The following is a 15,027-nucleotide window of genomic DNA, read 5'->3' as shown; positions in this document are numbered from 1 at the left end:
GAGGGGAAAAGCTTGTGCTGCTTTGGCAGTCAGTGTGAAACTTGTTTTAATAAAATAGTTTTCTTAAAGTTGATGCAACTAGGATTCATTATACACGGTTGAAGATCAGATCATCTTGACTATTGCTGCCAGGTTTTCAAGCTAAAGTGACTTCAGTACTTGAACAACCTGTGTAAAAGCAGAAGTGTTCTACAGGGGATTTTTTCTAATAGTAAGAAAGTTAAGTTGTACGTACTTGAAAATAGCTCCTCTTTGTTGACAGTGACGGCTAGTCAGTTGGCACTACATACACTAGTGTTACACTTGACAACCTTAGAGAAGTGATGCTCACCAAGAGCCTCTGATACTTCCTCCTGGGTCCCCAGCGGTGTTTAGAGACACTGGCTGCTGCAGCTGGGGACTGCCTGTGGAATGTGATAAGTAGAGATCAGGAGTGACCCTAACCTCCGGTGTGGTCTTCCTCTGGAGTAAAGTGTCAATGGCATTGGTCTGGTGTTCAGCCTCTGCGCTGCTCCTAGCTGAAAGCCCGTCAGTGTGGAGACTGCAGCAGTCTCCAGCTTAGCTAGAGAGGGCAGGGCGCCACTGCACTCCCACACACCAGCGAGCAGCTGGACGTGCTCAGTTAATACAATGAGTTTAGCAAGTGGGTTCACCTTGTACCTGTTTTTGTAGGTGTTCGAAGAGCCTGGTCACCTTTACAAATGTTGTTCCTGAGTGGCACCCACTCAATGCTGCCCATTTTGGTCCATGTAACAGTTGCCACAGTAAATCACAAATAAGAAAAATGGTGTTGGAAAGGTGAGTTTAAATTTACTTACAATTTTTAGGATGCAATGAAGATCGATTTACATTTTTTATGTGTTGGGAATGGAATAGTGTCTACAGCCTACCTTTCAGAAGTTTGAGTGAACACATCCTTATGAATCACCAAATGCTTATCATTTTAAAGAACTCTGGCAGACAAGTTATACCAGGTGGAGAACCACAATAGGGGTTGCTGTGGGGTGGTTGGCCCCTCGTGTGTGTGTGTGTGTGTGTGTGTGTGTGTGTGTGTGTGTGTGTGTGTGTTAATTTTTTTCCTCTTCTATGAAATGCCTAAAGTCATTAGAGTTCTGGATTTTCTTGAATTTCAAGAACTAAGATAGGTATACAGAGTCATGCTAGTGCCTTGTGTGTCTATACATATATGTATATAATTTATTTTTATTTTATGTGCATTGGTGTTTTGCCTGCATGTATGTCTGTGTGAGGTTGTCAGATCCTCCGGAACTGGAGTTAGAGACAGGTGTGAGCTGCCATGTAGGTGCTGAGAATTGAATCCGGGTCCTCTGCAAGAGCAGCCAGTGCTCTTAACCACTGAGCCATCTCTCCAGCTCCACCTTGTGTGTCTTAATGTCTGTCTTCTCCCAGACATCAGCTGGCTGATTCTTCATTGTCTTACAAGCTTTTCGCTGATGTTGAGCAAGTGTTTTGTATTTGCAAGCATTTGGCTTTGTTCTAAGTGATTGCTTCCTCTCGTGGATAGAGGCTGGGGAGGTGTTAGACATCAGTTTTTGGCAGTGAACAACCCCGTCCACTGAGGGGTGTGTGTTCTGGAGCCTTCCAGCTCAGGCTGGCTGCATTAAAGGTTGAGCTATAATCTGATGTAAGAAGCAACCAGTGACATGAACCTCTGCTGCCTTCAGATCTGCAGAAGTTCCTCAGAATATTCCTGAAGGGTTATTCTCATTGCATTTCTGGATTCTCCTTGAATGTAATAGTGCTGTACAGACCTGCACTGAAATCAGCGTCTGCCTGCTTCACTCCCCTCTAGGCTTCCCTTTCACCCCTGCAGCTCAAGATGCTATGTAGTCTGCACCCCACCTCAGTCGGGGTGGTTTAGTGTGCTCTTTGCTTTGTTTTAGACAGTCTTGCTGGTGGCATAGGGTAGGCTCAGACATGCCACCCTCTGCCTCCTTGGCAAGTGCCGGAGTTGGGGTCAACTGGTTCTGCTCTCTGTCTGGAGTGCTGTGGGGCTGGGGCTCCTGGGTCTGACATGGCCCTGTCTTTGCTCAAGTGTTTTCACGTCCTTCATTGTGAGTAAGCGTTTACCCGGTCTCAGCCGGAACAGTGTTTGTACTGTTGGTGGACACACGCGTCATTCCCTCAGACGCTCCGCATGGAAGGTTTTGCTGTTTCGTTTGCTTTGTTTGTTCACTGGATGGTTTCAGTGACCTGCAAATGCTTCAAGTCTGTGGCTCAGGTCACACTGGCCCTGGTGTACTGGAAACTTTGTTGCTGACTTCCGTCCTCCTCTCCAGTTTCCCTTCCATGGCTCTTCTCTGGGCCTGCGTAGCAGGCGTGCTCTCCAGACTGGTTCTCACCCCAGGCTGCAGCCTGACCCCACACCCGAGCATTGTTGCCTGTTAATTGACTCTCGGTCTGTGGACAAGGCCTGCTGTGTGGCACTCCTGTCACTGCCTCCTCCATTCTGCTGTGCTAGTTAATGTTTCCCTACCCTGCCTCTGTCCCTCTCACCCCACCCTACCCCACCCCAGACAGCATTTCACTGTGCAGTCCTGGCTGTTCTGGATCTCGCTCTGTAGACCAGGCTGGCCTCACACTCACAGAGATCCACCTGCCTCCGCCTCCCAAGGGCCGGGATTAAAGGCGTGTGTGTGCCCGCCAACGCGCCGTGCTCCCTGTCTGTCTTCGAAATGCTTGCTGGCTTCAGGTTTGTCTCTGTCTTTGCCCTTGTTGAGTGTTAGCTTGTTTTGTCCTTCCCTACTCCTGACACTCAGCAGCTTCTGAGGGAGGCAGAGGGGAAGGAGGAGTCTGTCGTGTGGCCTGAGGACCAGGACAGTAAAGGCCGCAGCGGTGCTTGGCTGGCTGTTGTGGGATTACCTGAGCATCTTGGTGTTCGAAATCACATCCGATGACCGTGTCTGCTTTCCCTCAGGCTGGGGGCTGGGGGTTTACTCCTATATTATGTTGTTTGATCTGCTAAGTGACTGCATTGCAACATACATTTTTTAAATTCTATAAACATGTTGCTTTTGCGTACATAAAAGATTCATGCTCTGATCAGCAAATGTTTCCATTACATACAATCATGTTTGAGTTTAAACTTAAATTTTAAATGACAAGATATTTGGATAAGACTGTTTTGCTCCGAAATTAGTACAACTTGACTTGCTAGTATTTAATAGAACTTAGAAACAAGTTTAACACAGATTTTAGGGGTAATAGGACATTCATCAGCTGGATGTAATGGTGCTCACCTTTTCCCATTACCCAGGGTCAGAGGCAGGCAGGTCTCTGAGTTCAAGACTGGTTTGGTCTACAAGTGAGTTCCAGACTAGCCAGCATAGATAGGTAGGTAGGTCGGTCGGTTGGTCAGTCAGTCTGACACCCTAATTGATCATGAGACTAATTCAGCTATAGTCATTCTAAAATCTCATGTAAGTCAGTCCCCCAGGGCCTAGTCTCTGATCACCCACATGTGGAATACATAGCCCCGGGAATCCAGCGGTGAAACATGCCTGCTGAGTCCAGCTCTGCCACTTCTCTAAGTGAGTTGTTTAGGAAGTCTAGCCTGCGTCTGATGGTGTGAGCACTGACTGCACGACTTACTGAGATGAGCCTGTAGCTCTTGGCAGTCTCCGGAGGTGGTCTGCTCTGGTCATACATGGTCCAGGCTGCTGTTTGAGAAGATCCTTACAGTTTAACTTCAGCTTGAGCACCTTTTATTGTTCTGCTTGTTTGTGGTGCTCTCCTGATGTCTGTTTTTTGTTGTTTCCAGATTGTAGTTGTGTAGTCTAGGCTAGCCTTGGAACTTAGTCCTCTTGGCCTCAGACTCTTGAGTGCTGAGATAGTAGGTTTGTGCCACCATATCAGGCCCCTCCTGGTTGTTGTTTCTGTTGTTGGAGGTGGGACGGGGGTCTCTTGGCTGGGGAGACAGCTTTTGCCTTGTAGTTTAGGCTGACCTGGTTTGGGTATGTAGCTCAGGCTGGCCTCAGATTCAAGCCCCGACCTCCCTCTAGAGTTCTGGCACTGTGAGTGCAGCCACCGTGGCCTGAGAGTCTACTTAACTGAATCTCTAGTGCTGGGCAGAGAATGCCTTCGGGCTCCTGAACCAGCTCCAGACAACACGGGTCCCTTTGTGGGGTGGGGTGGGGCTTGGGGTTGCTGAAGACGGTTGTCTTCTGACCATTTGAGGTCCAGCTGATTTGACTGAAAGACGGGGGTGATACAAAGGGAACTGTGGCTTAAAAATGATGCTGACAGACCTTTGGTTTTTGGGTTTTTTTGTTTTTTGTTTTGTTTTTTTGGAGACAGGGTTTCTCTGTGTAACAGCTCTGGCTGCCTGGAACTCACTTTGTAGACCAGGCTGTCCTTGAACTCACAGAGATCCTCCTGCTTCTGCCTCCAGAGTGCTGGGATTACAGGCATCACCAGCACCTCCTGGCTCCCAGACCTTTGTTTTTGTCTGAAACTGACATTACTGTAGTACAGATAGGGATTGTTAAATTTGCATCATCTAAGATTTGAGTTATTAGAGAAGTTCTGATGCAAATTGACTTGGTGTCAGCTCTTAGTGTAAGATGTGACTGTCCTGGAGGGAGGGTTGGTATTCTTGCTGCTGCTGTCTTTAGGTGGAGTCTAGAGATCCAGAAGCAGCAAGGAGTGGAGGGCACACAGGCCGTAGTTGTGACTTGTGCTGTTTTTAAATGGATGCTGCCTGATGAAATGTCTGGCAGTGGAGGCCGCCGTGACCTTGGGCATGGTGGAGCCCAGGGGTTGGAATTGTCCTCTAGAACTTCCCTGATGACGGAGAGGAGAGCCGGTGAGGGTGTACTCAGGCCTGTGAGGAGGGCACTCTGAGGGCTCCCGTTGTGTAAAGACTGTGACATTGTTCAGTGTGCCCCTCTCCTTAGGCCTTGGAGAACCGAGATACATGGCTAGCCTCTTTGCAAGGGGGCTTGTCTAGGTAGTTACTTTAGAATTTGTGTAGCCTGGCCATTCTTGTTGTCCTCTTTCTGCATAATGACATTTCTGTCCTGCGTGGGTTCGAAGCAGGGCATTTGCTTGCAGTCAGCTAGAATGTGAATGTGGATTCATCTTGGCTCTTTGACTCACTCACTGGCTACTGCTTTAGAATTCTTAGAATGTGTAAAAAACATGCAGTCTGGCAGGTGCTCTTAGTCTTGTTCTTGTTTATATGTTTATAAATAAATCTATATTTCCTAACATGTTCATGTGCAGACTCAGAGGTTTTCTAGTGTAGACTCGTGAAGTTTTAGATAAGTAGCCTCAGAAGGTACTTGGAGTGGTGAAGTGTCATACATGTGAGGCTCAGGGAACCAAATACAAGATTTAATATTGAAATAATTTATTAGTAATAGAGAGTCCAAACCTATGGCCTGCCTGTCCAGCTGTGAGAATCTCTGTTTTACTGTGGATCACTGAAAGACACATACTTCATATCCTAACAGTTGATAGTATGTATACTTCACTGGCATATTTTATGGTCAGTGACATCTTGGAATTGGTAAATTAAGTCAGATTTTAAAAACCAGCACAAGCCAGGGACAGTGGTGGTGCACACCTTTAGTCCCAGCACTTGGGAAGCAGAGGCAGGTGGGTCTCTGTAAGTTCAAGACCAACCTGGTCTACAAACAGAGTTCCAGGACAGCCAGGGCTTTTACACAGAGAGACCCTGTCTGGAAAACCAAAACACTACGAACACCTCCAGGACAGAATGTGTGATATGGATGGTTTGCAGGAATTTCAGAGTTTTCAATTTTGAGGACTTAATTACCTCCAACAGCATTATTGACAGGGAGTAATTTACATGTCATTCCTTGTCAGTTTGAGTAATCTTACAGTTTGGACATTGATTCAGGTTCATTTTCAGCTGAATAAATTCTGAGAAGGAAGTGGATTTGACATCTGTTTAAATGTTAGGATTAACTATTAGGGTATCCACCATTTCCTAACCCAAGAGCTTTGTTACATCTAATTATTTGGGGCCCATCTGTAGGTCTGTTCCCAGTTTGACATGTTTATAATAGTAGATTGTCGTTTTGAAATTTTGAGCATCTTATAGCTTATAATAAATCAACTAGTTTTTTTTTCTTCTTCCTCTACTTAAGTACAAATTAAGTTTTTCTTAAGTGCAAATTTGAATTTAACTGATCTCTTTACTTCCTGAGATGCGGGAGAAATTGGCCAGCTCAGTGTCTGAATATCTTAGACATGACTTTTTTCACTAACTGCTTTGTCTTCTAACGGCACCTGAAACCAGAGAAAACGCTGAAGGCGCTGGCTTCTGCCGTCAAGCTCCGCAGCACAGTGCTCTGAGCTTGGGGCTGCTGGGAGAGCCGCTTGTCTGAGGGCCTCTGTCTGTCTGTCTCACTGCCTCGGCCCCGCTGTGGGTGCCGGTCCAAAGGGGTTAATGTCGAATGCTCTAGAGCCACCGCAACTGGACGGCCCTGGGTGGCGGAGCCGTGGCACGCAGTGGGTCTGACTTGTGCCTCTTTTCCAGAGCCTCGTCCGTGTTCATGCTGCACTTCGTGGACGGCTTGCCTCGGGAGGACCTGCAGCACTACGCCTTTCCTTTTGAAGGTAGTCTTTATCAAGTCACGTCTGTGATTCAGTACCAAGCAAATAACCATTTCATAACGTGGATCTTAGATGCTGATGGTAAGTGTGGAAAGGTTTTATGATGCTGAGCGGGGGGGAAGTAGAGCCTCGTGGGCTTGTTTTGTTGTAAAGACAGACTTCCCCTGGACTTTTCTTTCTGTATTCTTACCTTTGTCTTTAATTCCTCTTCCCCTTCCTCTTTTTTTTTTTTTTTTTTTAATTTTTAAATTTTATTTTTTTAATGTGGTGTTTTGGAGTATCTCTATGCCATGGATCTGTAGGATTTACCTATTTACTTGTATTTCTTACTTCGTTGGTTATTTTTGTAGACACTTTTCTCACTATGCTTCCCAGCCTGGTCTTTTTCTAACCTACCCATCAACAGAACACTTGTACCCCTGATGGATCATCCACTGAGTTTTTTTGGATTTCCTATTTTTCTTTCTTTACTGTGTGTGTTTACTGGCATGGCATGCTCCCATGCCAGAATGGAACATTTGTTAATTTAGCAAACCTAGAGTAGTACACTGTTACCCCAAGGCTCATGATCCACACTTGGTGCAGACAGTCTGTGTGCATTGGCGAGTGTGTGGCTGTGCCAACACGTATCCACTACTGTAGCACCATACAGAGCAGTTTCTCTACCCTGGAAACACCACTGTCCTCCACCCTTCCTCAGTCCCACTGCCTTCCTCCTAGGAGTCAGGCTCTTTCTAAAACGGTAAATAGCTTCCATTATACACATGGCAGCCTTTTTGAGTGCAGTGGTTTGTAATGTGAATTTAGTGTTCTTCCAAGTCTTTAAAAGCTGAACACTGCATTTCTCAGATGACATCCCATTGTATCTGAATGCTGAAGCCTAGGTACTTTCACCACCTAAGGAGAAGATGTCTTGGGGCTGGGGAAATGGCTCAATTGGCAGATTCCTTGCCATACTACAGGAGTACCTAAGTATGAGTCCCAAACCCCACATACAAAATGCTGGCCACAGTGGTGCACACTTGCGATCCCAGAGCTGGAAAAGCAGATCCCTGCAGCTTGCTGGCCAGCCAGCCTAGCTCCTTAGCAAGTAAGAGACCCTTTCTTCAAAGTGAAGGTGGACAATGCCTAAGGAATGCCACCTGAGGTTATCTTCTGGTCTATACCCTCCTAAACACACATACAAAGGAAAACCATCTTGATTGTTTCCATGTTTAGGCAGATATGAGTAACTGCTTAAAGACCTACAGTTTACATACGAACTTTGCAGTCAGTTTGTGTAAAGACCAAGGAGTTTGGTTACTAGATCAAATGGCAATTTTGTTTGTGAGAAACTATCATGCTGTCTTTTAAAGGGGCTAAATTTGCCATCTCCCATTCTCACAAGCAGTGACAGAGAATTGCACTTGTCCCCAGCACTGCTGGCACTTAGCAGTGGTGGAGACTTCGGCCATTCCAATAACTGTCTCCCTATGCATGCATGCATGTGTGCCCACATAATATTAATTATGCAGAACTGTGGGTTTCTTTGTGGCATTTTGCCTGTATACAGCGTGCTTTGACTGTTTCTCCCTACCTATGACCCCACACTCACCTCTCTCTCCAGCTCTTGCTGGTCATGTCCACTTCACTGATAGTATTTTAATCTTGTTTTAATTTTTCTCTTTGAGGGATTTAAAGAAAAAAATTTATTGGGCCTTAGGCCTCTATTTGTTTAGTTATTAGTGTGATAACTTAGAGATTGACTAGTATTTAAGCATCTAAATTGGTCTGAAGATCAGCTGCAGAAAAGACTTTATCCTTTCTTAACCTCCCTGTTTGCTGTTTCTCAAAATTAGTTCTTTGTTGTTGTTGTTGTTGTTTCCTGAGACAGGGTTCCTCTGTATAGCTCTGGCTGTCCTGGAACTCACTCTGTGGTCCAGGCTGGCCTTCTACAGAGATCCAGTTGCCTCTGTGTCCCAGAGGCTGGGATTAAGGATGTGCGCCACCACAGACCTGGCTCTTGAAAATTAGTTCTTATGGGCCCCTTTAGCTTGAGGGGAAGTGTGTTTTCTGTGTGTGCTGTGTGAAGATGTCTCCAAGCAGACTGTCACGCTGTAGGAGAGGGCTGTGGGCTGTGACATCTCCACTGCTGCAGCTGTGATGTCTGAAATGCTGTCACGGTTGTGTTGGAGTGCATGTGATACTTGGCTCCATGCTTTCTCAGTTCACCACATCTGTCTAGCTGGAGTGAGCTGTGTGCTTGCTTTGTCATAATTCCCTTGTTCATTATCGAAAAGCTGTTGTTCATCCAGGCTTGTAGTTGTTAGCTTTTCTCAGATTCTCCTGTGGCATAACTAAAATGTAAATAAATATGAATGTCTCCACCTCCCTTTAACGCCCCCATCCCCACCCTCACCCCTGCTATCTTTCTTCTATTTTCTTTCCTTTCCAGCCAAGGTTTCTGTTTGCTTAATTTTTTTATTATAGCAAAATGGACATAATATACAATTCTCCATTTCAGTATTTTAAGCTTAATAAGGCTTATTGGCATTAACTTCATTTACAGCCCTACAGATCCGTCTCCAGCACCCAGCTCTCTCATCACTAAAACAGGCTGTGCTCACTAGACACCAGTGCCCTCTTACCTGCCCTGGCTGTTGTAGCCACTGGTGTACCTTGTGTCTCTTGAGTGTCAGCTCTGGGCACCTCAAGTAGGTGGAACCAGAGGATTTGCCTTTTTGTGTCTGGCGTATTTTATTTAGCACATTTTCAGGGTTTGTCCGTGTTACATGTGCCGAATTTCCTTCCTTTCTGAAGCTGAGTGTTGGTCCTGTTCGTCTGTCTAGGGGCCTGATGACGTCGCTTCTCTGGGGTGTGTCCTCAGAGTGTACTCTCTGAATGCCTAAATTATCTGTGCATTTCATAATCCCACCAGCAATACACAGGGTTCCAAGTTTTTCACAGCCCTGCCAGCATTCATTAGCTCCTTTAAAAACATAGCTCTAAGGGGTCCTTTTTCTTCTCATTTAAGGAATAGTTCAGTAGTTGCTTCCTGCTCCTATTCTGTGTTCTAGTCTCCTTCAGTGTCCTCTGCCGTACCACACCTTCTCCATCCTGAAATTGTGCAGGTGGAAAGCACTGCCAGTGACAAGGTGCCATGTGATGACCCGAGCCCGCTCCCTCTAGTGCTGCCATGTCTGGTCCTTAGACTTGCTGTGTACATACACGGAGACTCTTTGTGATGTTGAGTCTCTTAGGCAGTTCGGAAGTTCAAGGAGTCCACTGTGATGCGGTGTGTATTTAATGAAGAGTCTAAACTGTCCAGCAGATCTGCCGGTAACCTCTGGGGTCAAATGGAAACTAGCAGCTGACAGAGTGGCGCCGCCAAGGAGAAGGCCGTGCTGTGGGTGCGGAGTGATGGAGCCGCAGGGAGGCAGAACGGTGTCGGGGAGGGTCTCACCTGTGACTTTGTCTTTTTTATTCCCCAGGGAGTTGGCTGGAGTGTGATGACTTAAAGGGTCTGTGTGCTAAAAGGCACAGGACATGTGAAGTGCCGGCCTCAGAGATACACATTGTTGTTTGGGAAAGGAAGTTCCAGGTCCTGACTGAACAAGCTGCCTGCCTTCCACTCACAAAGCCAAGAGCGCAGCATGCGTCAGGTGAGGAGCAGCCAGCTTCGCCAGCACTGTGTTCTGTGGGTGGGACTGCCACCTCAGAACCGTCAGTCGTCCACCCCACACGTATGCCAGTTGCTCCTCAGACTTTTCCAGAAGTCCAAGCTGTAGCTCCTGGCGATAGTGTACTTCCGGGAACAAAAGGCGTGCTCGAAACTGCCTCTGTTTCTCAGAGTGACTCCAGAGATTGCCTGTTAGAAGACAAGCCTGTGGCAGAGTGTGCAGGACTGGGCAGCGCACTTCCTTGGCCACTACGAGACTCACTGATGACTTCCTTACTGTCCAGCCCATGTGAAGGAAAGCCAGTGACCCCTCCAGTTAGGAGCACAGACCCACAGGCAGGAGACACTGTGGTTCCTGAGCCTGTGACTGATGCCCCTCTCCCTCTTCCTGCCCAGGAATTGAAGTCCATGGCAGCTGAGAAGGACGCTCAGATTCAGTTGCTGCCACTTAGAGCTGAGAGGCTAAAACCCGCACAGCCTGGTCAGTCTCAGGCATCCGATCTGAGAAAGAGAGGAACCGCAGCATCTTCTAGTGTGGGAGCAGCCAGGTCACCGCAGACTCAGCCTCGGCAAGATGATCAGAAGAAAGCTTTCGTGGGAAGCTGGGTGAAAGGGCTGTTGAGCAGGGGTGGTGCGTTTATGCCACCCTGTGTTTTGGCTCAGAATAAAGCAGTGACTGCCCTGCAGCCCTCCGTTAAAGGAGCCAACAATTACGATGGCTTTAAGACGAAAAATGTAAGCCGGAAGGCCAAGAGGATGGCCAAGAAGGCAGCTAAGCAGGTGGACGAGCCGTCTCCAGGCAGCAGCAGCAGCTCTCCACCTTCAGGTAGCACAGCTGCTGTGTCCCATGCTGGTGGGACAGCCTCGTCACCCCTGTTGAAGGGGCAGGAAAGCTCATGTGCTGCCCCCCTCACCCACAATTCCCATGGCAGTGAAAGTGCCATCTCTCCAGCAAGCTGTGGAGATGCAGCTGAAGATCAGGTTCATAAGCTTCGGCTCAAACTTCTTAAAAAATTAAAGGCAAAAAAGAAGAAACTAGCTGCTCTCATGTCTTCCCCGAACCGTGGGACATCCGTAAGTGACCATTCAGAGCCAGTGTCCCAGTGTGGGTCTCCAAATGACTGTGAGTCCATAGAAGACCTGTTAAATGAGTTACAGAATCAAATTGACCTTGCGCACAGCAGCAGTTCCGGGTGCACCGCTGCTCCTGGTGCTACCTCCTGGAACAGCCAGAGTCATGAGGAGATTTTAGCAGAGTTACTGTTGCCTCCGGCCCTGTCTGAGCCCTCTGCAAGTGTGGAGCCCGACTTGAGGTATGTGGAGATGGAGGACAGCACACCAGCGCCTAATGAATTCAGTGCTGTTCCCCAGAACACCTACCTGAGACAGGACCATAACTACTGCAGCCCCGAGAAAAACCAGTGTGAAGCCGAGCTTCCTTCACTCACAGACAGTGCCTGTATAAGAACCTTGAACTTGGGGAGCCCCATGAAGACTGATATTTTTGATGATTTTTTTCCTACTTCAGCATTGAGTTCTTTAACAAATGACTCGTTAGATATACCTCATTTTGATGAATATCTGTTTGAGAATTGCTGAGTTGTTGTTAACGTTTTAGTTTAACACTGAGCACTGCTGCAAGAGGACGTGACTTACGGGTAGTGTTTGGCTGACACGCACACCCTTGTGTTCTAGCCTTGGGGAAGGTGTAAGCTCCTGGGCTCTCCCTTTGGTTCTTGTGAAGCGTGGGACCTGCTGCAAATTAAAACCTTTGTTTTCGTGAGTTTCGTTTTGTGAGTACACAGTGGTAGATTGTACATTTGGCTGCATTAAATTTCCAGATTTTAAGATGGATGTTGGGGTCTGGGGAGATGACCCAGGTGGTAAAGCCCTTGCTCTGTAGGCATGACAACCTGGGTTCGGTTCCCAGCACTGTAAAAAGCCAGACCTGGCAATGCACACCTGTTGTCACAGGTCTGAGAGTCCCAGGAGCTGGTCAGCTGGTCGAGCTAGAGTGTTGAGCTCCAGCTTCAGTGAAGACTCCATCTCAAGGAAGGAGGTGGGGTGGGCTGACATGGCCTCTGGCCTCTAGACCATGCACCTGTATCCACACAAACATGCACACAGAGAAATAAAATGCCTTTTGAAAACATGGATGTTTTGTTCAGGAAAACCCTAGTTCACACAAGTTGTTGAATGCACCTGTGAGTGCCTTGACAGTTGCTTCTGGTCACCCCAAACCTGCTGCTTCTGGTGGGACCCTCACTGACACACAATTGTCCTCTTCACAGGGTGGCAGGACCCTCAGTGCCACCCATCTTCTCTCCTCTCCTCACAGGGGGTAGCAGGAAGCCCTGTCATTAGAACTTGGAGCAACGTTAAGTGAGCAGTGTGATGGGTTACAGGAAATAGTGGTCAATGATGATGGGCTTAAGGTTTAGGTTGTCATAAGTACCGTCTTCCCAATGCAGTTGCTGTACCTACTTGGGCACCCCTAATCTTACTGCTTTGAAGAGAGTAGTAGGGCTAACAAGCTAAATTCTATTATATGTGGAGTGTTAATTCATTTAAAACTCAGCCTTCCCATGAGTGAGGTAACAATTGGAGTTTACAGATCAGCAGAACGTGCCTGTTAAGTTAGATGGATCAGATTAGAAGTATTGGACTAGTCAGCCTCAGATTCCAGATAAAGGTCGTTGTTCAAAAGCAGTTCTTGGTGGTGGTGGTGGTGGTGCACACCTTTAATCCCAGCACTTAGGAGGTAGAGACAGGTGGATATCTCTGAGTTCAAAACCAGCCTGGTCTACAGAGTGAGTTCCAGAACAGCTAGGGCTCTACAGTGAAAAACCCTGTCTCAAAAAACACAAAAAACAAAGCATCCCTGGTGATTTGAGTAAAACCTGAGTTTTTAGGGTAGCTGGCAGTCAGCACTTGGCCAAGGCACTGTGTTTAATCATTTAACCCCCATATGTACTCCTAAGTCTCTTTTCTCCGATTCTGTAAGTAATGCTGGTCTAAGGAAGTGTGTATTTTGTATTAGGACAGGGTATGCCTGTGGGTAGCATTCATGTGTGTGTGTCCCCAGAGTTGACTTGGTTTTTCCGTCACTCTCCACTTTCTTCACTGAGGCAAGGTCTCACACAACTTGCTGGTTCTGACTGTTGTAGCTAGCCAGCCTCCGTGTGTGTGTGTGTGTGTGTGTGTGTGTGTGTGTGTGTGTGTGTGTGTGTGTGTGAATGTCACCAGGCCTGTCCATCTCTGAGATTCAAACTCTGACCTCATGCACTCACAGCAAATACTTTACCAACTCTGACCTCATGCACTCACAGCAAATACTTTACCTGTTGAGCCTTCTCCCAGGTCTGGAAAAACTTGTTTGCTTTTGAAATAGCATCTCATGTAGCCCAGGCTGGCCTTGAACTCATTGTATCCAAAACTGACCTGGAACTACTGCCGTTCCTGTGATCCCACTACATTCTGAGTTGGGGTTTCAGACTGGAGCCACTACGCTTGGCTAAGTAACTTTTGAATAACTGCCTATTATTCGAAATAACAATGATGGTAGTGTTGGTGAAGGTTGTGGGACTCGGGAGGTAGCACCTTGATGGAGGAAGTGTATCACTGCAATGAGCCTGGGATTTTAGAGCCTGGCAGCATTCCGGCCCTCCCAGCTTCATTCCTCTGCTTGCCTGCCATGTTGGCTGGATACCCTCCCACTAGGAGCCAGGATAAACCTATCTTTAAGTTGGTGTTTGTAGGTATGCACACAGTTACCTGTAACTCCAGCTTCAAAGCATCCAACACCCTCTGTGGGCACTACACTCACTTGCACATACCCATCGCTCCACCTGTAGGAAGCACCGAGTCCCTCGAGCTCACAGATAAGCACTAAGGAAACCAGGAATGTTCAACATGTTCCTCAAAGGGAAATAACCAGTTTTCCAACCAGAAGGCAGGAGTAGAGGTGGAGTGCTGTCTGTGTGCCCAGGCCACCCCTGGCTCCCCTGGACCCTTAGCACAACATTGTTTACCTTGAGCCTGCATTCTTAATCTGTGGCTCTGTCTCTATGGAAGACGTCACTTGTACTTTACAAGAGTTTGATGCAGGCATGTCTTAAGCTTTGTACACATGGGATTGCGTTCATTATCACTAGGAAACTTTTTTCCCCCAAATTGTGCTGTGCTTAAATATGCCTAAGCCTACCCAGTGTCAGATCAACACTGGCTACTGAGTCATATTGGACCAAATTTCCTGCTTGCCTCTTGGATCAACACTTGCAGAGACCACCCACCCACACCCACACCCACACCACTTAAAAAATAAGAACAACAACAAACCCACCTAACTAAACAGTGGAAGAAACTGGCGCAGTTCCAATGTGTAGTGTCATTGAAGGAAGCCAGAAAGCAAGGCATGCAAATCAGTATCTGCTGATGTAAATCTCCACAGAAGTCACTCTGAAAGGGCCACTGTTAAAGCCCTCCCCATCCAGTCACTCCATACTGTAACAAGGCACACTGTGTAAAACCCTCAAGACAGCTCTTAGTGTCTCAAGCCTTTTATTAACAGTTGTAAAGAGAAAAAAAAAGATCAGCTGGCTTTTTATTCTGTTCAGATTTTTGGGTTGCCCTAAAAATTCCTTCATCTTAGTTGTTTTCCAGACCTAAAGGGAAGACAAGACACTAAGTCCCTGGGGAGGGAGATGGCCTCCCCAGCACCTAGCTCACCCTCTCCTGGGAGTCTGCAAACCACAACAAAATGCTAC

At 47.1% G+C, this 15,027-nt stretch overlaps 1 protein-coding gene across 2 annotated transcripts in view; it reads left to right on the top strand.

The window, feature by feature from the left end:
- The window catches only part of Uspl1 (ubiquitin specific peptidase like 1), a 34,411-nt gene extending 22,367 nt beyond the window's left edge, over positions 1–12,044 (top strand). Inside the window, exons 7-10 of one of the 2 annotated variants that reach the window (XM_036172112.1) lie at positions 673–798; positions 6,527–6,684; positions 10,074–10,244; positions 10,658–10,742. In XM_036172112.1, coding sequence (XP_036028005.1) covers positions 673–798; positions 6,527–6,684; positions 10,074–10,244; positions 10,658–10,680 — 478 coding nt within the window. In that variant the 3' untranslated portion in view covers positions 10,681–10,742. Of the gene's footprint in view, positions 1–672; positions 799–6,526; positions 6,685–10,073 lie in introns of both variants that reach the window. The other variant, XM_036172111.1, reaches the window with a different exon arrangement.
- The last annotated feature ends 2,983 nt before the right edge of the window (positions 12,045–15,027 follow it).

Source organism: Onychomys torridus, chromosome 22, assembly GCF_903995425.1.
Source record: "Onychomys torridus chromosome 22, mOncTor1.1, whole genome shotgun sequence".
NCBI lineage: Eukaryota > Metazoa > Chordata > Mammalia > Rodentia > Cricetidae > Onychomys > Onychomys torridus.
Note: the sequence above shows the minus strand (reverse complement) of the source record. Positions and strands in the feature narration are given on the sequence as shown.